The sequence below is a fragment of the Gallus gallus genome, chromosome 2, assembly GCF_016699485.2.
Source record: "Gallus gallus isolate bGalGal1 chromosome 2, bGalGal1.mat.broiler.GRCg7b, whole genome shotgun sequence".
Classification (NCBI taxonomy): Eukaryota; Metazoa; Chordata; class Aves; order Galliformes; family Phasianidae; genus Gallus; species Gallus gallus.
In genome coordinates this window covers 96,125,843-96,145,853 of record NC_052533.1, presented here as the reverse complement: position 1 = coordinate 96,145,853, position 20,011 = coordinate 96,125,843, and the positions used below count along the sequence as shown (strand labels likewise).

At 40.3% G+C, this 20,011-nt stretch overlaps 1 protein-coding gene and 1 long non-coding RNA gene across 6 annotated transcripts; one reads left to right on the top strand and one right to left on the bottom strand.

The window, feature by feature from the left end:
* Positions 1-9,026: 9,026 nt before the first annotated feature.
* LOC124417683 lies at positions 9,027-15,775 on the bottom strand. The gene is made up of 2 exons (XR_006936282.1): positions 15,283-15,775; positions 9,027-14,445 (listed from the first exon to the last, which is right to left on the bottom strand). It is a non-coding gene; the product is annotated as an uncharacterized LOC124417683 (long non-coding RNA).
* MC5R (melanocortin 5 receptor) lies at positions 14,817-19,358 on the top strand. 5 transcript variants are annotated; one of them, NM_001398331.1, is made up of 3 exons: positions 14,893-15,063; positions 15,892-16,117; positions 16,204-19,358. In NM_001398331.1, exon 3 carries the CDS (start codon positions 16,220-16,222, stop codon positions 16,949-16,951), a length of 732 nt encoding a protein of 243 aa, NP_001385260.1. In that variant the 5' UTR covers positions 14,893-15,063; positions 15,892-16,117; positions 16,204-16,219; the 3' UTR covers positions 16,952-19,358. The 5 variants fall into 5 exon arrangements, with proteins under 5 accessions (XP_046781109.1, NP_001385260.1, NP_001385259.1 ...); NM_001398330.1 differs by having other exon boundaries at positions 14,893-15,071; XM_046925153.1 differs by lacking the exon at positions 14,893-15,063 and adding an exon at positions 14,817-14,881 and having other exon boundaries at positions 15,892-19,358.
* Positions 19,359-20,011: the final 653 nt, after the last annotated feature.

Genomic DNA, 20,011 nt, shown 5'->3' with positions numbered 1-20,011 from the left:
TCACTCTGGTGGTTACACCAGTGTGAATGTCAAATACACCATTTTTCTTCTTCTGGCACTTGCTTGCTTCTCAGCATTTGCTGAGTTGTATAACATGTTTGAAAGGTATTTTGTCAGTGTCTTAGTAAAGGAAAAAACAGAAGCACTTCATCTGGGAATACCATGATATACCGTGTTGTTTTTTAATGAGTTCCCCTTTGTCAGCCCAAGACAAATGCCAAGTTTCCTCATAGAAGCTTTGCATTGTACATTTGTACCACCGGAGTCCAAGACAGAGTCTGCATGCTCCTAAGACACAACACTTCTCTGTAAGCTGACTGCCAAAAACCCAGGTGATGTAGACCACTAACAACAGCCTTATACTTTTCTAAGACTCAAGATTGCTCAGTAAGCAAGGGCTGAAAAAAATGCTCGCAGACCTATGTATTACCTTTCCAGATGGTTAACTCCCATCCTAACAAGAGAAGCAGAAATTGGATTTCTACCATAGGATGTTTGTGTCATGCTTCCATGTAAGTAATTTTTGCCCAAAGTCAGAGAGCATCAGTGCTCTGAGTGTCTGAGCAAATATAGACGAGATGGAGTATGCATATTATTTAGCATTGCCATTCCTTTTGTCCTGCTTTACTGTGAATCCCAAACATCACTTTATGAATTTCTTTGCCTGCATCTGGTTTTAAAGGTCTGAAATAGAAAGCAAATTAATTTCAGAATAAATATGACCCATCTGTTAACTAGCGTCTACAGCAGTTCAGCCATACCAGAACAAGTGATGCAGTAGTGTCAGTTTCTAGCAGTTATTTTGCTTAACCATGCCTATATCCAGACCTTTTTATTGCCACATAATATTTTGTTGAGACAAGCCTTCTCATCCTTCCTTGGTGGCTTTCCTTGGCAGAGTGGGTTGTAACTAATGCCACCTGTGTGAAATACCAGTCATCACACCTAAAAGGCAATGCTTCCCTTGGAGAAGATGGAGCAGGAGACAAGTCCAGTAGTCCAGAAATCTAAGATAGTTTTCTCAGTTGAGAAAACTCCTTTTTCTTCCACTCATGCACCACAGCAGTTTCATGTGTCTGGCAGGACTTTGTATCATAGTTAGGAAAATCTCAAGCATTTTGTTATTCCTAAGGAAAGTAAAAGTAGAAAAAAATAAAGCAATTTACTTGTGAATTTATGATCATGATTGCTTGTGGAACAAGGAGATACAGTCGGTAGTTTTGGCATTGATCCTCTGTCCAACTAATCCCAGTACAGAACTGAAAATATTCTGCAGGTTTGAACACTATGGGACTTTTACATATTGAGGTAAATGTTAAAGATCATACATTGTAGTGCACACTTACATTTTCATCTGCTGTTTTTCATAGTCCCATCAAAATCAGACCTGCATGGGACAGCTACTGAAGTAATAATGAGTGACTGAGATTGGCTGCTATTAAAGCCTCTCTACTACTCGTTACTGCCCAGGAAATCTCTTGCTTCAATTAGTACAGTATGATTATATACCAGCTGTGGTGATTTTTTTTCTGCAAGGAGCAGAGGCTCTGCAACATATATTGCAGCTTTTGTAAAATATAATCAGAATGAAGAAACAGTATTAACTATGCAAGTCAAAGGCAAATTGCTCTTGTTCTTTTACTGAAGAAAGGCAAAAAATAGTTCATAATTACAGACAAATTTTACAGTCTTTATCCCAGCAGGTGAGCATGTAGGCTGTTACATTAATGAGAAGATGTATGTAAAGCAAGAGGTACAACTCATTGTGCTTGAAGATTTGGTTATAAACAGACAAAACCTCTGTTAGGTAAGTTGTATAGTATGAAGGCCACCTATGGTTCTGAGTATTTTTCATATCAAATGCCCTCAGACACCTCACAGAGTTTGGAAAAGCTTTACCAGGAAATGCAAGTTGTCCAAGGGTTTAGGGTGGCATCCAGCTGCACAAGAATGTGAAGAAATTACATGTAAAGACATTACTGTGGAAACTGTACAAAGCTTACAGTCACCCTTTCACTTAGAATGAATCATCATGCATACTTCAGAGAGTTGGGATTTTCTTGGTGTTCATTACTTCCCTGTTAAGACTGTATCATTCTCATGGGAGAGGTTGGTTACCCCAGCTGCCAGCCTTATGAAGAAAGCCATAATGTCTCACAGACCCTTTATGTCTCTCAAAGGGTGAGAGACAAGTTAGTTGACCTTTGTTTTTACCTTATGTCCAGATTAAGTCCACAATTATACCATACAGAGGTACAGCTAGCACTGTAAACAAATCGTTGAACCTGTCATCTGGATCTTTGGTGATGATGTACGAAATCACCTTTTCCTTATAAAAAGATTCAGTATATTAACAGGACGTCAGCCTAAGTTTTTGCTAAGTACACTGGTGACCAAATCAGTGAAGGGCAATCCAGAAGAAAGCTCCTTATATTTTTCCAGTTCAGAGAGAGAAACAACTCTTACAAGCTCTGCACTTCCAGAATCCTTACACTGAGCAAGTCCTCTTATTCACCAAAAAGGTTGAAAATATAATTTCCATAGCAAGGGTAGTAGTAATCAGTTAAGGGTTTCTTCTTTCAGTCATAAACATCTTCCAAGCCAGTACTCTAATAGAAAGCTCCTTCTATTTTTTTTTTTATTCTCCTTTTTTTTTGCTCCTTCTCAGGTATTTTTGCGTATCTGATCGTTCCCTCTGTGTTCTCTGGGAGTGTTTCTGCCTCAGAAGAGACATGCAACCACAATCCACATCTGTCTGTACATCATCACACCAAACTCTGTGTGAACACAGGCTGGATTTTGACAAAGCACTTTTAACTGATCCCGTGCTTAATCTAAATGAAAAGCAGTTCTTTTGAGGCAGTGCCCATCCACCAAGAGATTTCTTTCAAACTTTGCATAGAAATTCTGTAAGCCTATCACTACTTCCTCAATTGCAAGAAAAATATTTGAAAACTATCATGTACAAAGCCTCCATATAATATATGAGTTAATGTGTGTAAATATTTTTTCTTAAATGTGGAAATGCAGTGTCTGGTTGTACAATCAGGCTGTAGTATCATATTACATATTCTAGACTTGCATCAAGGTATTTCCAAGTACAGTGCTGCCATGTGGTAAGTGTTCCAAATAGTCTTCTTTTCTCCATATCCTGAATGCTGAGGACATCAGCTAACTAGTCATTAGAAGAGAGTTGCTTCGTTGCCCAGTAGCCTTACAGTCAGCATATATGCCAAAAATCATAAATGGAGAGCACAAATATTAATTAGAAAAGACAGCACTGTCAAAGTAAGTTGCTCTACTCACAAAGAAACAAAATTGCTTCTGATGGGTTCTTGGCAATACCAGGCAAGTATTTAGCTTGGAGGAGAGGAGGCTCCAGGGAGACCTCATTGTGGCCTTCCAATACTTGAAGGGAGCATATGAACAGGAGGGGGAACAGCTGTTTCTGAGGGTGGATAGTGATAGGACGAGGGAGAATGGTTTTAAACTAAGACAGGGGAGATTCAGGTTAGATATTAGGAGAAGTTTTTCACTCAGAGGGTGGTGACACGTTGGAACAGGTTGCCCAAGGAGGTTGTGGATGCCCCATCCCTGGAGGCATTCAAGGCCAGGCTGGATGTGGCTCTGGGCAGCCTGGTCTAGTGGTTGGCAACCCTGCCTGTGGCAGGGGGGTTGAAACTAGATGATCAATGTGGTCCTTTTCAACCCAGGCCATTCTATGATTCCATGATTCTCTGATTTGCAGCTAGGCCAGTAGTCACATACAAAAGGAAGACTAGAACTCACCCCACTGGTGAAGGGATTTGCTGGCCATACAGCACTCCCCTTCCATAAGCAGCCTAGATCCAAAAGATGGGCTCTCTTCAGTGGCTGCACTTACATGAGCCCAACATGTCTCCACCTTGGGTCTACCCCTTCTTAGTGCATGGAGAGCAAAGGCACAAACAATCTGCCTGTGCTCCCTGGGCCAGCCACACCCTTCTCCATCACCTGCTCAAGCCCTGACCTCACAGTTCCACGACACAAGTCTACAGGAGTATGAGAGAAATCATTACAGTGCCCTACTTTATCACAGGTATGCAGCATCATTTTCTGCACTTTTGAGATCCAATTAAACACTTGCACTGAATATTAAAGATTCTGCTTATCACTACATTGATATAAGTTTCAAAATGTGACGGCTGTGCCATTAGTGTAAGTAAGTGACAGGGCTAGGGTGCAGCATGATTATGTTTCTGTGCAGGCAGTTAACAGTGGATGGGGAAGGTGCTAATTGCAATCAGGACTTGACCTAGTTTATTGTCTTTGCTAGATTGAATTAGCATAGGTGGTCTATACAGAAGAGCCTACATGTTTTTTGACTTGATAATGTGAGTTCAGTACTGGCTTCAGTGGAGTATGCAGATCTGTAGCAAGTTCATCCTCAGTAGTACTTTACTCGTTGTTCCTGAGAGTCCATTTACACATTTATTAGGAAACACTATACAGAAAACGTTTGTTATGAATTATATAATCTGAAAAGATGAGGAAGAAAATCCGTGTTACCACAGTAAGATAGTAAACATAGTAACCTGCTATGGAAGAGAGTATCTGATTTTGCACTTCCATGCTGCAGTAATAGTGGCCAAGGATATCAGATCTTAAAAAATCCATAAAGTTTGAGTGACTTTTTACAACTGGTGGTCAAGGTAACTTTAAGTGACTTCATTGGGGAAAACAGAGCTGTAGTCGTCTATGTTAATAGCGAAGGAGAGAGGGGTGAATTTTTGGATAATGCTTCACTCACACCTGAAAGTCACACCAGCCTGTTCAGTATGACATTCAGCTCCCATCAGTGTGAATCTATTCCCCGAATCTTTCCGAATTTCTAATCAGTGGTCAAAATGCCCTTGAAGAGGTCATATGAGAAATCAGATTGTTTGGAACTGCTAGTGGCCAAATTTATCAGTATATACCTAAAGGATTAGGCAGGAACCTCTTGTTGAATGCTGGGGGCTGAAATTTTTCATTCATATTCTTTCATTTAAGCTTTCTCTGAAATCAGTCAGTATTTCAGTGTGTGAGGATAGGTCACTGTGCCTTCTCTGCCACGAACAGTTGAGCTAGACACTCTATGAAGTCATAATTCAAGGTAAAGACAGTCAGAAAAATATGTCTATCTCACACTGCTCACCAAAGTTTCTCTGACAGTCTTCAAAAATATTTGACTTAACTTTAATGGTAAAATCCCTACATGACTTTTACGATATTAAAAGGAAACACATTACTTTAATCTTGTATCTCTCCTTACCGAAAGTAAAGGGCAAAGTTTTGTCTCATGGGAAGCTTGAAATTAACAAAATGCTATTAGTGTATCAACCTTGTACCTAAGAAAAAAACCTCATCTCATGGATCAAGCAGAGGGCACTGGAAACAAAGATTGTCCAATGCATCCTTTTCAAAGGTAGGCAGAGGAGGTATATGAGGCAGAGAACACAAAATCAACTTTCATGAATGCATGGACTGCTCTTTGCTGTTAATAGTAATATTTGCTTTTTATTTTTATTTTTTTCTCCCCTAGACCAGTCAAGTGCAGGTAGTACTGAAAGAAAAATTACAGTTGATTGATTTCAGGTGAAAATGCTGGAGTGTCCCTTTTCTAGAATTGAAAAAGGATGGGGTATTTTAATCACGATTTCAGTCTCAGACCTAAAAGATTTCTGTACCCTTTAACAAGGGCAGAGAGTATCCTGGTGGCCTTGTTAGCCTGGCTTTTTTTTTTTTTTCAGGTAGCAAATATGTAAAGGAGTAAAAATGTAGATCACTCTGAAGGTAATACCTCCTATTTATTTCCGTGGAAACTACAATGGATACAAAGAGCACAATAACACTATTTGATAGAGCAAATTCTCAGCTACAAAACAGTATTTTTTCAACATAGTCACCACCATTAGCTATGCATTTTCACCAGCAGTGAACAAGAGCCTGCATATGAGGGGAGGTAAAATCATAGAACCATAGAACCACCAAGGTTGGAAAAGACCTCTAAGATCATCCAGTCCAACCGTCCACCTATTACCAATATTTCTCACTAAACCACATCTCTCAGTACCACATCTAAACACTTCTGGAACACCTCCAGGGACAGTGACTTCACCAGCTCCTTGGGCAGCCCATTTCAGCACCTCACCACTCTCTTGGAGAAGATGTACTTCCTAATGTCGAACCTGAATCTCCCCTGGCGCAACTTGAGACCATTCCATCTAGTCCTATTGCTAGTTATGTGGGAGAAGAGTTACAGATGGAGAAGGCAAGTGTTTTACACAGGAACATTTCTAGCCATGCAACTGCAATAAGGTGTGCCAGGCAAAATATAAAGATATCACACCTCCAACTGACATTTCTTTTCTAAACTAGGTGAAAAAATAAATAAATTGGAGTTTGGACTTTCTGCCACAAATGTGTGCATTTCCAGCCTTCAAAAACAGAGCTGTAAAAGAATAATGATATGACACATGAGTATATTGTTTACAGCTTGCTATTCCTGGTCTCACTGCCATTCCTCTCACTTTGAGGGATGTATTGTGTCCTGTTATGGGAGGGGAAGAGAGAGCTTGTCTTTTTAACTATTGCATCCTGTCTGACATATTTCTTATTGCAGTTATACTGAGCTTGGGATTGCTGTAGGTGAAATAAAGCATCAGACTATAAACATCAGCATCAAACCCATAAATATGGCCTTTGCTGATGTATTGAAGGAGATGCTTACTGCTTACTGAGCAGCCTTGGGGCCCAAACACTCAGGGCAGCTCATTTCAGGCCCACTGGGAGGCAGGGGCTGAAGCCTCCCAGTTCTCCCCTAGATAACCTTGCTTGTCCAACTACAGGGCTGCCATTAATGATGCTCTTTCGCTAAAGCTACACCAAAGCCAGCTCTCTGGAGCTGGAAAAGAAGCAAACAAGTAGAAGCCATGATTTCTTAATAGTAGCAGCTGATTAGGATCCTCATCTGAGAAAGGAGGAACTGCTGTTCTTGACCTCATTCTCTGGGCAAACTCTGTTTAATCTTTGTTAGATTAGAAACACCAATAAATCTCAGGAGCTCAACAATTTTTCCTCTTGAATGAATATACAGTCATTCAGGCAGCAAAACTCTGTAATTAACTCTGGGCTACAAGAGGAGGAGCATATGGGTGTCATTACTGTCCTGCTGAGGAAGGCCACCTCACTCCCTTCATCACCTTGCTGACACCCTTAGAGTTAGCTCACATCCTTGCCAACTGTGCTGTGCTTCCCTAAATGAGTGCATCTGTATTCCTGTTAAGAGACACAGTGTGTTAGTAGCCATACATCAACAGGAGAGGTCAGTTGTATTTATTTTATTTATGTGTAAAAATTGTGTAAGGTAGCAGAACACTTTTGGTTTCGAAGGCTGTAGTTTGGTTTCAGTTTCCCTTAGCAGCTCTCCCAGCTGCCAGTTTTGGTCTCCCATTGGTCATTTTCACCTCCTAATTGCATTACACAGGTCTCTATGTAGATACACAGACCAGAGCCCAAACATACCAGGAAAAAAAGCCATCCTTTTAAGAAATTATTTTCTTAAAACTCAGGACTACTCTGTGATTCAGTTTGTCATATGGATTCCAAGTATTGGTGGTGCTGGTATTTCTGGTGCAGAGAGTGCGGACCGAGAAGTGAGGGCTGCTGAAGGGACCTTGGTGGAAGTAAATGGGATTCCAGTCATGCCATACTGCATGCATACTTGTTTCATGGTTGTATTTTCCAGCATTCAACTGCAAGTGATGATTTTCAGATAACTTCAGGTAACCAAACCTCAAACCAGTCAACAAAAAAATAAGCTGCAGATCCCAACCCTCCAACACATGCTCATGACTTCAGGCTGGAAAACACATAGGGCAAGGGTTTCTAGAATGTGTGCTTGGAGTTAACCTTTAAAATTGGTATTTAATAACCTCCCAAAATGTCCTGAATTTCAAAAGTAATGATCATTCTTCTGTTAATGAAAATCTTTTCTGGAATGCTTTTGGGGAAAAAAAAAAAAGAAAAAAAAAAAAAGCAATCCAATGATTGCTGAGAGCAACCTCAATAAACACAAATAATAAAATAAGAACAAGAATAAAATAAAAAGAGGGCTGAAATGATAGGAAGAAAACTTTTTAGATAGGGCTAAAATATTAAGATACAATACATTTTTGTTGTATTGGCTGCCTGTGTAATAGACACACACTTACATGGAGAAAACTCTTATTGCAAGTACGAGTTACTGAGACGTTAGTTTGCAATATTAAAACTGGCAAGGACCCCAGCTGTAACTTCCACCAAATCAGCTGTCCTGAACTTCTTTTCACAGCACCCTTTAACTCACAGGAGCAGGTCTTCACAGGAAATTGCCTTCCTCTTCACAGGAAATTGCTGTGGCCTTCCTGGTGTTCTGTGACACTTTCTGAGCTCACTAAGTTAACCTCAAAACAAGAGGACAAAAAGGATCATCCAGTTACTGGGAAACTCACCGTCTTTTAGGAAGACTCTAATGAAGATGAAGATGTGGTTTTTTTTTTGTTAATTGATTAAATTATCTCACGTATTAATGATTCTATAATAATATTCAACTTAAATTTGCCTTTGTATTTTAATCAATTGTATTATTTATAACTTTATAACTGTAATTTTCTGCTTGTCTTGTTTAATCTGCTGAGAACAGAATTTTACAAACCTGGAAAAGAAAATTATGGCTTTTATTTTCATTATCTCATTATTATTATCACTACATTGGTAGGAATTCATCTATCTTTCAGCACTGGTAACACTATTGTTTGCAAACCTCAAATTAACTGAACATACTGGATCAGATAATCCATTTTCTCTAGTTTACTTCTCATTATAAACGCAGGCAAAGCTCCAACTGTTCTACACCTTGGGCTCTTAAACAGTATGTGCTTCCGGTTTTTCAGAAGTGATGGTATCACTGAACTTGATAATGTAGGTCCCACAGGTCAATATTAATTCTCTTACTAAGATTAAGATATGCATTAATCAAATATATTTATTTATCATTTGCCAGAAATGAGGCTCCTTTTTTTTTTCATCCTATTCTTTGAATAAATGCCTGTGAACATGCTCTGCCAGCAAATTTATTCTTTTGAAAAAAATAAGGAGGCTAGAGCTTGCATATATTTACATATATACATGTATATTTGCTCATATGTATTAGTACAAATATAAGCTGACTATTGTGCTATTGCTTTCCCTGAAGCCAAAGTTAGTTCTTTACTGCTCCTTTGTTTGTGTGCTAGTAGGTGTTCAGACCTCAGTTGTTCCCCACCGGCTATCAGAGGACTTCCCGTATGAACTCGTCATTGACTTTCTGGGACATATCAACAAAAAAAAATATACTTGTTTTTGTGAATCAGGGCCATATTCTTTGGCTTTGTGACATTACTGACATTGGCAAAGTGATGGTAATAAACACAGTCCTTGTTGTTTAAACCTCTGGAGCAGCTTTGCTGGTGTCTGTCCATGTCCATGGGTGAATACAAGAAGTAAAAGCACAGTAGCCAGCACTAGAGGGCCATGGCATTTTTGTGGAATCAAACTGCTGCTCTAAATGTGACCAGCTTCTGTCACGGTGTTCTTCTGATATAAGGTTACACATCTGCATCTTCCCTCCTAGGTCTCCTGTGTTTTCCTCGATGAGCTTTTGAGCTTTCTGTCTGTCAGCCTTGGAGACCATGAATGTTTTCTTCATTTTTTTATTTCTTTCAGGATACAGTGGTTAAAAAATCCAGACAGTAAAATAATATACTGTATATTGCACGGCTGCTTTGTTGGAAAGCACTGAAAATGCAGTGGAACAAGGGCTTGACAGAAAACATTTTAGATCTGAGCAAAATGGTTATCATTTGATTCTCACAGTGTATTTATACACATCATTTAACAGGAAGTAACCGTATTTTTACAAGTCTGTACAGAGTGAGGAAAGAACCTGTATTTCAGTACAAAGATGTTAGAAAAACCTCTGAAAAATAGGTAGAGAAATGTTGATATTGCTGTCATGGCATTCTTGAAAATTGGTTGGCCTGCATATATATTCACATTTAGTCAAAGAGCACACTGAATCAGAGAGATTGGCACTTGCTTAGATAGGAACTGCATGCACACATTGCTGGATTTACTCTGCATCCTCTTGAAGTTGCTCTTCAGCCTCTTCTTCATCTTTCAATACTCATGCTGGGCTAAATTACCGAAAACTGCCTACAAGAATAGTTTAGAAATGAGAGACACTGGGTTCTCAGGGATCTCAACTCAAACCAAGAACCCAGCCCTAGGTGGGGAGAGCAGTGCTCCCAGGGTTGGGTGCACACTGTGGTCTTGTGCTCATCTGACTGCAAGGAAGAGGGAAGTGAGCAGGTGCTCAGATTTAGACCAGAAGTTCATAAAAACTTATAAATCAGATTTTTTTTAGCTCTTTCTGAACGATATGTGATTTTTTTTGTACTCAGAAAGTATAAAAAGTTCAGAAAACTCCTAGAGAAGGCTGAATTCTGAATATGAAGATGGAATATTATTCATCAGGATTCACTGAACTGGCTGTTACCATTCCACAAAATATAATTGCCCAAGCAACTAAGTCCCACTGAGGAGCTAAATTATGCAACGAATTAGCAGCATTTTATATGCTGTATGATTCTGATGTACAAGTATTTTAAGAAACACAAATAATATGCTCTTAAAATTTCCCTTTACCATACTCAAAGATAATCTTGCAGAAATGAGCCAAGGGATATCTCATAATGTGTAATTAAAGCATAATTTTAACAACTTTTGGTTGGTATTCAAACAAGAGCATGCTAAGTTTGTTTTCTTTTTCTTACCTCCCCCCCCACCCCCTCAGTTTGTCCATTATTAAACTACTTCTCCTTTCTCTCAGAAAGTTTCTGCAGTCTGGCCCTGGTCATCTGTGCTTCTCTGAGTCTGGTGCTAGCACTCCTATATGATTCAGCAGGTCTGTACTGCTGACCTGTGCTCTAACAAAATGTTAGGGGATGATTCATTGCTGGAATTGGCTCCCATTAGAAGGCACATAAAAATGATGATTACCAAACCTCTTACTTCCCTTTTACAGTTCAGGGAGCTAGTTACGACATCATCCAGTTAAGATTACTAAGATATATCTTTCTAGGGTACCTTTTATACTGTATTGCACCTTTCTCAGCTTTCTCCTCTAGCATGGGAAGCGTCACTGACAGCGACCGAGAGTGGCCAAAGGTGATCTGAAAGGTGAGTGATCCTACTATCACCCACAGCTGGATGTCTCTTTCAGTCTTGCTTTTCTGTGATTCTTCTGCAAATACTATTTGAAAAGTAGGGTCATGATATATATTTAAAAATGTGTTTACCACAATACTGCTTACTACAAAGCCTTACTTTTAGTCTTTTAGTTGTCCCCTACATAGGGGATAGGACTGAACTACAGAGGGTCTGTCACCACTCCATCCACTGCTTTTTATGTCAAGGCAAGAAGGATTGATGCCTTTTATTTTCAGTCAGGATTAATTGCCTGTCTTTATTAAATGCTGTGGAGCTGCTCTGAAAATACTGAGGAGATAACAGAGGGGACCTTGATGGGGCTCAGCCAATGCTGCTCCGAGCAGAGGTCAAGAGAAACAGTTGACCGAGTCTGAGCAGCTAGAGAACATTTGTTGTGTTATAACATCTTCAAAGGCTGTGATCTTCACTTTTGCCCTGGACCCATGGCTTATTTCTGTGAGCAGAGTGCAATCTGTAAGGATACTTCATGGCTCTGAAATTCTGTGCTGATGACAGAACAGGCAAAGAGCAGACAGAGGAGAGATTTTGTAAACAGTCCAAGAGCACTGATCCACAGCTATGTTATGAAGGACAGATATATTTTCATTGTACAGATGAAAAAAGCAACACAAGGACACAGGAATTAAATCACCTCAATGTATTAGCACAGATAAATTCGTAAGTCTTGTGTTGGTCTCAGTAAAACTCTACTCTGAACCCATTAGGATTAGCACAGATTAATAGCAGAATTCACCTAAGTGTGATAAGCTCCTCTTACAGAAAATCCTTTGGGGGGCACATTGTGCTGTTGGCCTCCTTTTTGCATTCATTGACAAAATCAGTGCCTTGCTGTCATGAAGATAGCAAGCAATTTCACTCTTACCCTTTGCAGAAACACATTTGAGCAGCACGGAGGAAGGGTTAGCCCAAATATGGGGTCAGGTATGTGAATATGGTGAGGAAACATACAGACAGGTGCCCTGGTTGCAGATGTTTTAAAGAGAAGCTCTCCCAAGTCCTGCTCTCTCAGAGCCCATGTCTGAAATAACTGGGCCAGGCTCACCAGCCAGGTTCACCTCTCATTCTGCACACTGACCCTGCTGCAGGCTTCCCAGCACTCCAGGCCTGTGGGTCTCCACCTCCACCTCAGTGTGCTGCCTTTCTTGCCTCTTTCTATCTGTGGAAAGAAAGTGCTGCTCTTTGTCACACTTAAGTGTTCCCCTGTGTGTGCTCATGGGATCAGGCCGTGTGCCGAGTCAGTGTGGCCCAAGAGCTACATACCCACAGTCATGCATGAAGTACTGCTTGCCCCAGCTTGGCCATCCGGACATAGTCCTTTTGGCCTTGGAAAATGGAACAGGATGAACATCAGGCTCACAAGTGCCTGCAAGACTAACCTGTCAGTCAGGAGTCCTCCAGCTGGAAGGCTGGAAGCTTACAGCTCCTTCCTGAGAAAATCTGTGGAGAACCTGAAGATCTGACCCTGTGCCCTGCACTTACAATCCTCAGAACTTGTCTAATTGCTGACCAGTAACTGGGCGTCCCTTTGGCTACCTGCTTGTCTAGCTGTTACGCTCATAGCTGTTTGCTGCAGAAGTGTTATCATTAAACTCTTTTTTTTTTTTTTAAAGTATTTCTTCATTCCATCTCTAAAGTAAACAAACTATATCTATACCACTGTCCCAGTTTCTAGGCAGATCATTCTTTTTCCTGCAAACTTTGTGAGTTTCTTAGTCCAGCACTGCCACTTATACCAAGGGTCTGGCCTGCAGTGTCTGGGCTGTGGCGGAAGAGTACAAAGGCTGCTTCATAGTTCATATCTGAGAGACCTGACATTGCACTAAGGAATAGCAGCCAACCCATCTCCTCTGCTGTGTGACTATCTTCTGGCAATCAAGTGGTCTGCCCAGAGTGCTGTAAGGTGCACAGAGTACTACTGTGAAGGTAGCTAAGATGATCTGTAAGAATTTTGTTAAACTGAATGACTGAATGTACAGAAGGATTTGTAAATGGGGAGATGAACGGAATTTAAGGGGAGAGAGTATAATAAACAAAAAATTAGGGTACTAGAGGGGAAATAAGTAAAAGTGGAAAGAGCACAACATCTGCACAGACATTGGTAGGTATAAGAAGTGAGAAAGAAGAAAAATATTATGTGTAGGTGAATGATTTCCAGGGTCTGCAGTGGGAAAACCAGAAACCATGTGAACGATAGTTAAGGATAACTAAGATAACTAAAGATAACGTAGAAGAATCAAAGCACCCTTTACACTGAAGAACAGAAAGAGAACTGGAGATGGGTGTCTTACATTCTCTTCTTTTGAGCACAGCAAGGAGCTCTGAGCTCAGATTCTGTTTACTTGCTGTTCAGGTGCTGTTTACTTGCTGCCATTATCTGCTCAGATCTAACAGCTGCACTTGAGCATAGTTTTCTGCCTCTATTTTGTGGTAATCTAAATTCTCTTTGCTTCAGCAGGGAGAAGAGGTATGCAAAGTTCACCTCCACACTGTAACTGCATAGTCCTGAAGAAGCGTTTTTACGCATATGAATCAGAACATTTTTCACTATCTCCTCTGGTGCAGGGACTATTCATACATAAGAACCTTTCATACAATGGCTCAGGTCTTTGAGGGTTTCTGAAGTGAAGCTTGCAGTAACAACAAAGGAAGCTTCTGTGGAGTATAACAATCAGAAACACAGATTTAGCTGTATTCTATCAATAAAATCTATCTAAGTAGACAGTGAAAACAGCACATTGTATAGCCCCATCATTTGTGCTTTCTGGTGGTGATTCTTTAAGGAAAAAAAAAATGCTGTAGGTTAAAAATAAGCATTTGGAGTTGTTGTATACCACAGAAAAAAATCCAATCCTCTGATTTGTGGAAAGGTGTCAATATGGAGAAACAGAGAAATTCATTCTCTGGCTCCCAGCACAGTGTTCTGTATGCTCCTCCTTATATGCATGGAAATCTCTACTCCAGACCTGGGAGCCAGGATGCAGTCATTTATTTCTTCTATATTGTTTTTCACAGAAGTGGCTTTGTTTATATCTTCTACTGTGGTGTGATAGGCTTGATGGTATGTTCTCTTACAAGTTGTGCGATGCTGTGCTTCCTGTTCTCACAAAACTATAACTGTGGATGAAAGACAAATGTTTTTAAGAATGATAAAATAAGCCTCCCACTTTAATAGTGATTTTCTTCTCTTACCTCTTCTGGAACGTGAAGTTATTGATAGCAAGTATTTGCAAATGCAGAGAAAACAGAAAAACCAACCCATATGAGATGTGCTTAGCAAGGAGCGTTCCTAGTGCATTTTCTCCTTTAATGTAGTTTTCCCCAAAGGTACAGCAAGAGCAAGAATTTTAAAAGCTCATAATGAATTTTAGACCTGAATCACAGTCCAGATAAGAAGAAAGACAGCCAAAGACCACTAGATGGTGGTAAAGACCGGAGCCTTTGCTAACTGGATCATTGAAAAGCGAAGTTCAGAGGGGCAAAGGGGAGGAGGAGCCACAGTTTGAGTACTGAAGTCATTATTGCTCGGAGACTATAAAAGGGCACTTGGACAGTAAGTAATTTATACGTGGTCAGCCTCGACTCTATGGATTTACTCATTCATTTTCCTCTATAATGTCATCCGTCCCCACCAAGGAGTCCCCAGCCCCAGATGTCGGGTGAGGAGGGGCTGAAACTTCTGCTCTCTGGAGGAAGGGTTGCAGGAGATGAAGAACAGCTGAAGGAGCAGCTCTGGTAAATAGGTACAGTTAATTCTTGATTGAAAATGAAAGGTTATGTTTAAAAACAGGAAATGATTTTGCCTGAGGAGCTTTGAATTTTACTTGCAACAAGTAATTGACAATCAGCTGTAAGAGTTCCCTGTGTTAAGAATCTGATGACTTACAGCTTGCTATGAATATTCTCATTACCAAAAGAAAAAAAAGTACTCGTGATCTGGAATAGAAAACTTACTGCTGTGCCAGAATTCCCTCCTACTGATTCTGTAATCTCACGGTATCCCAGAATGTATGCGTTTGCCTTGGTTAGTGGTTCAATACTGTGCTCTTAAAATGAGCTTTTTAGCATTGCACAGACAGACTGTTTATAACACAGATTGTGCAAATGTAAGAAGTACAAAGTTCAGAAAGCATGTAAATCTTTTACTGAAAATGCTCAGTTCTTATTCGTGGCAGTACTTCTATATATTGCATTCCAGTGATGAGGTTCTGCGCAATGTTGTACTTTTCTCCTGCATTTCTGGGCTCTGAGAGCTGAAGCTCTGCAAACTGTCTATTTGTGTTCGGCAGAATTTCCAGGACACTGTGATTGCTTCTGGGAGACTGAATAGGATAAACTAAAGTACAAAAGATTAGTGTATGAATGTCTTCATTAGTCTGTGGTTTTAATTTCCCAGTACGGATGAGCAGAAAAACTCTCAGCCAAGTGGAAGTTAATTTAGAATCAGTAGAGGAATATTGTGTAGAAGAGGCAGGATGTGTACAAGCCAAATTAAATAGAAGTGGTTGATATTTGTTTTGTCAACTTCTGCCTGTTTTTGTCATGCTGTATTTTTTTTGGCAGGGTCTTTTGCCTTTTGGAAAATGCATTTACCACACTCGTTGGCAAGTCCCTCAGAGAGAAGAGAAAGTGTTTGCTTCCAGACATGAACACATCCTCGCAACTGTATGTTTCTGAACTAAACCTGAGTGCCTTTGGCAGCAACTTTACTGTGCCTACTGTCAAGAGCAAGTCATCACCATGTGAGCAAGTGGTCATTGCAGCTGAGGTGTTCCTAACCCTGGGCATTGTAAGCCTCCTTGAAAATATCTTAGTGATATGTGCAATAGTTAAGAACAAGAACTTACATTCACCCATGTATTTTTTTGTTTGCAGTTTAGCAGTGGCTGACATGCTGGTTAGCGTGTCTAATGCTTGGGAGACCATAACAATATACTTAATAAACAATAGGCACATAATTATGGAAGATGCCTTCGTCCGTCATATAGACAATGTCTTTGATTCACTGATCTGCATATCTGTGGTGGCTTCCATGTGCAGTTTGCTGGCAATAGCAGTAGACAGATATATCACTATCTTCTATGCCCTGCGTTACCACAACATCATGACAGTGAAAAGATCGGGGCTTATCATTGCATGCATTTGGACCTTTTGCACAGGCTGTGGCATTATCTTTATTCTTTATTATGAATCAACTTATGTTATAATTTGTCTCATCACTATGTTTTTTACCATGCTGTTCCTCATGGTTTCACTGTACATCCATATGTTCCTCCTGGCTCGTACTCACGTGAAGAAAATAGCTGCTTTGCCTGGGTACAACTCTGTCCATCAAAGAACCAGCATGAAGGGAGCCATCACTTTGACTATGCTTCTCGGCATCTTCATTGTTTGCTGGGCTCCATTCTTCCTCCATCTCATCCTGATGATCTCCTGCCCTCAAAACCTCTACTGCGTTTGCTTCATGTCTCACTTCAACATGTACCTCATTCTCATTATGTGCAACTCAGTGATCGATCCCTTGATCTATGCCTTTCGTAGCCAGGAAATGAGGAAGACTTTCAAAGAGATAATTTGTTGCTATAGCGTGAGAATGGTCTGTGGGTTATCAAACAAATATTAGGAAAACAAAACAAGGGAAGAGAACTGAAATGCAGCATCTTGCATCACCTTGTTTTCCTGCTGAGAGGCCTATGGAACATCTTTCTCTAGTCAGCTGTCAAGATTTCTGTGGCAATCAGAAACTGTTTTTTTTAGTTTCCCTCCATGCACCACCCTCACACTGATGGTAGGAGCTACTCTGTGCATCTACACGAAGGGGAGAAAGAATATTTTGCATCTCATTTACCCTGCTGAAGAGTCTGGATCTCACGAGAGGACTGCACAGGGAAAGCCTTATTTCCTTTTCTGCCAAATGCGACAAGTGTGACCGGCTATGTAAATAAGCCCATCAGCATCCCAGTACATATTTCCCTTGATATTCATTGTCTCTCTAGATACAGCATGGCTCATCTTGATGCCCAGAATTATTATTTTTTTCTGCTTTCTTCCAAAGGGATAAAGTCAGAAAAGTAGCTCCTATTATCAGGGCTCACATACCTTTCTCAACAAAGTTATGATCAGTATGTATGTACGGATCAGCTGTCTTGTATTCTGGTTGTGACTCTTACTGTCATAAAATGTGTGGTATTTAAGAAGAAAGCATTGCGACAAATTTCCTAGGTTGGACACAGTAGGTTGTCATCTCTGACTGTATGTGTTCTTATAATGGTGCCTGTGGGGAGATTTTAAGACTGAATACAAAGACTGAGCTAATTTTAGTTTGTTTTCCTCATTCCTAGGGCTAGGGAAGTAAAGGTCACGTGGCCTCTAGCTCATGCTGTAATGTTTTGTTGGGAAGGAATGATTAGGTGAGTGACTGCCTTTATATAGGAGATAGAAAAGCATTTTAGCCAGGAGCAGCACTTATTGGAGGAAGCCATGCTGTAGATTGCATTTTTCAAGCTGTGAGAGACAAAACAGGTTTGACAATCAGGAGGGACAGCAGGCATTGGCAAAACAGGGATCTCAAACTCAGGCACATGCAGCTATAGTATGGAGTACTAGCTTTTGCTCCCCAAACAAACTGTTTTTATCTTTGCTGAGAGAGTTCTGAGGTGAAACCCTCATGCATTTTATGTGAGCAATTTCCACCTACTCATGCTCTCATAAGCATGCTGTTCTGTAACAGCTGTTTAATGTGCAAAATATTGAATTTGTCACAGACTAAGGAAGTGCAACTGTGGCATTGATTTCCTGATGCCAGTGGATACATACAAGCTAGGTAAATATTTCAAGCAGTGGTACCCTACTGACTAGCTGTCAGAAAATGATTTAGAAAAATGAATCCTTCCTTCCAAAAAGCCTAAAGAATAATGCTTACTATACTTGGTCTAGAGATGCTCTAGTGATGTTGTCGTCAACAGAAAGATTATAATTGACTTAGTGAACCTTAGATTGTCCTTTTAGGGTGGAAAGTTCTCACTGAGTGTCATGAGCATTTTTTTTTACCATAAAAGTGGTCAAAGATGGCAATAGGTGTTCAGCGTTTTCATACTGTCCATCCTTGGAGATATTCAGAACTTAATTGAACGCAGCTCTGAGCAACCTGTTCTACATTTAAAGCTGACTCTAACCTTGAAGCTGGCAATGCTCTGAACGATTTGGAATAGAAGACCTCCACAGGTCCATTCCAATCTGAGCTATTTTGTGATTCTATGAAACAGCTTGTGTATTATGATGAAATGTTCTTTTTTTTTTCCCTTCCTAGCTTAATCTCTGTGTAGAAACTGTAAAATATTCTCCATACACATTTAAAAGGATAACTTTGTATCTTCATTTGCTTTGGAGGTCTCTGGCAAGATAAGTACCACCAGAGTTATATATTCTATCTGCTGCAGCTTGAAATATATATTGCCTCCAACTTGCATGTCCTTCCCCCAGGCATGAGTGGGAATGCTCTTCTCAGTGGAGACACCTTATAATATTGACTGTCAATATAATGACTACAGTAGTGCGTTTGGTGCTGGACTCTTCCTTCAGTTTTATATAAAAATGGGATTTCAGAGGTACATTTGTGGTTGGTAGTGAGAGTCTTGCCTTGTTTCACCTCTTAGCCCTATCCATAAATGAGTTTTGGGAATTGGCTTCTGCTACTATGGATGTAAATACCAACAATGAGACAGCTCAATTGCATAGCGAAAGACACCAGGTGACATTGTAAATAAATCACTAAATCTTCACTGGTTACTGCAAATAAAACAGTTTTGTACATAACTGTATATCAATGAATAGGAAGCCAAAACTGTAATGGCTTTGGGTATTTTCTTGAACTGTACATTACTTTTTTTCTTTTTTCTTTCTTTCTTTTCTTTTTCTTTTCTTTTCTTTTCTTTTTTTTTTTTTTTGGTGTATGTGTGTGTTGCAATTTTATTTGATGTAAAAACACAAACGTGTGAATAAACTATTAAACTGGATTGTTGGAAAACCCACTATTTTTGGTTATTGGTTTTAATGTGTGCTACACTTATCACTAATCTACACCTTGTAGATTATTCACAGAAGGCTGAAGACTAGATTCTTTGTTCCATAATAATTCAAAATGAGGGTGATGGTGCAAAATGACTGTGTGTCCAGATTTATGACACCAAGTAGGGAGGGAGTGTTGGTCTGCCAGAGGGGAGAAAGGCACTACAGAGGGACCTGAGTAGACTGAATCAATGGCCAAAGTAAACTGTGTGAGCTTCAATAGGGCCAAGAGTTTGGTCCTGCATTTTGTTCACAACAACCCCAGGCAACCCTACAGGCTTGGGGTGGAGTGGCTGGAAAGCTGCCTGATGGAAAGGGATCTAGGTATACTGATGGACAGTTGGCAGAATATGAGCCAGCAGTGTGCCCAAGTGGCCAAGAAGGCCAATGGCATCCTGGCTTGGATCAGGAATGGTGTGGTGAACAGGACTACCGAAGTTATCCTGCCTCTGTACTCAGCACTGGTGAGGCTTCACCTCAAGTACCGTGTTCAGTTTTGGGCACATCAGTACAGAAATGATGTTGAGGTGCTGGAGCAGGTCCAAAGAAGGGCAACAGGGCTGGTGAAAGGCTTGGAGAACATGCACTATGAGGAGTGACTAAAGGAACTGGGGCT

Excerpts from the sequence above, each read along its gene's own strand:
- MC5R (XM_046925153.1), top strand. The coding sequence starts at position 15,974 with ATGAACACATCCTCGCAACTGTATGTTTCTGAACTAAACCTGAGTGCC.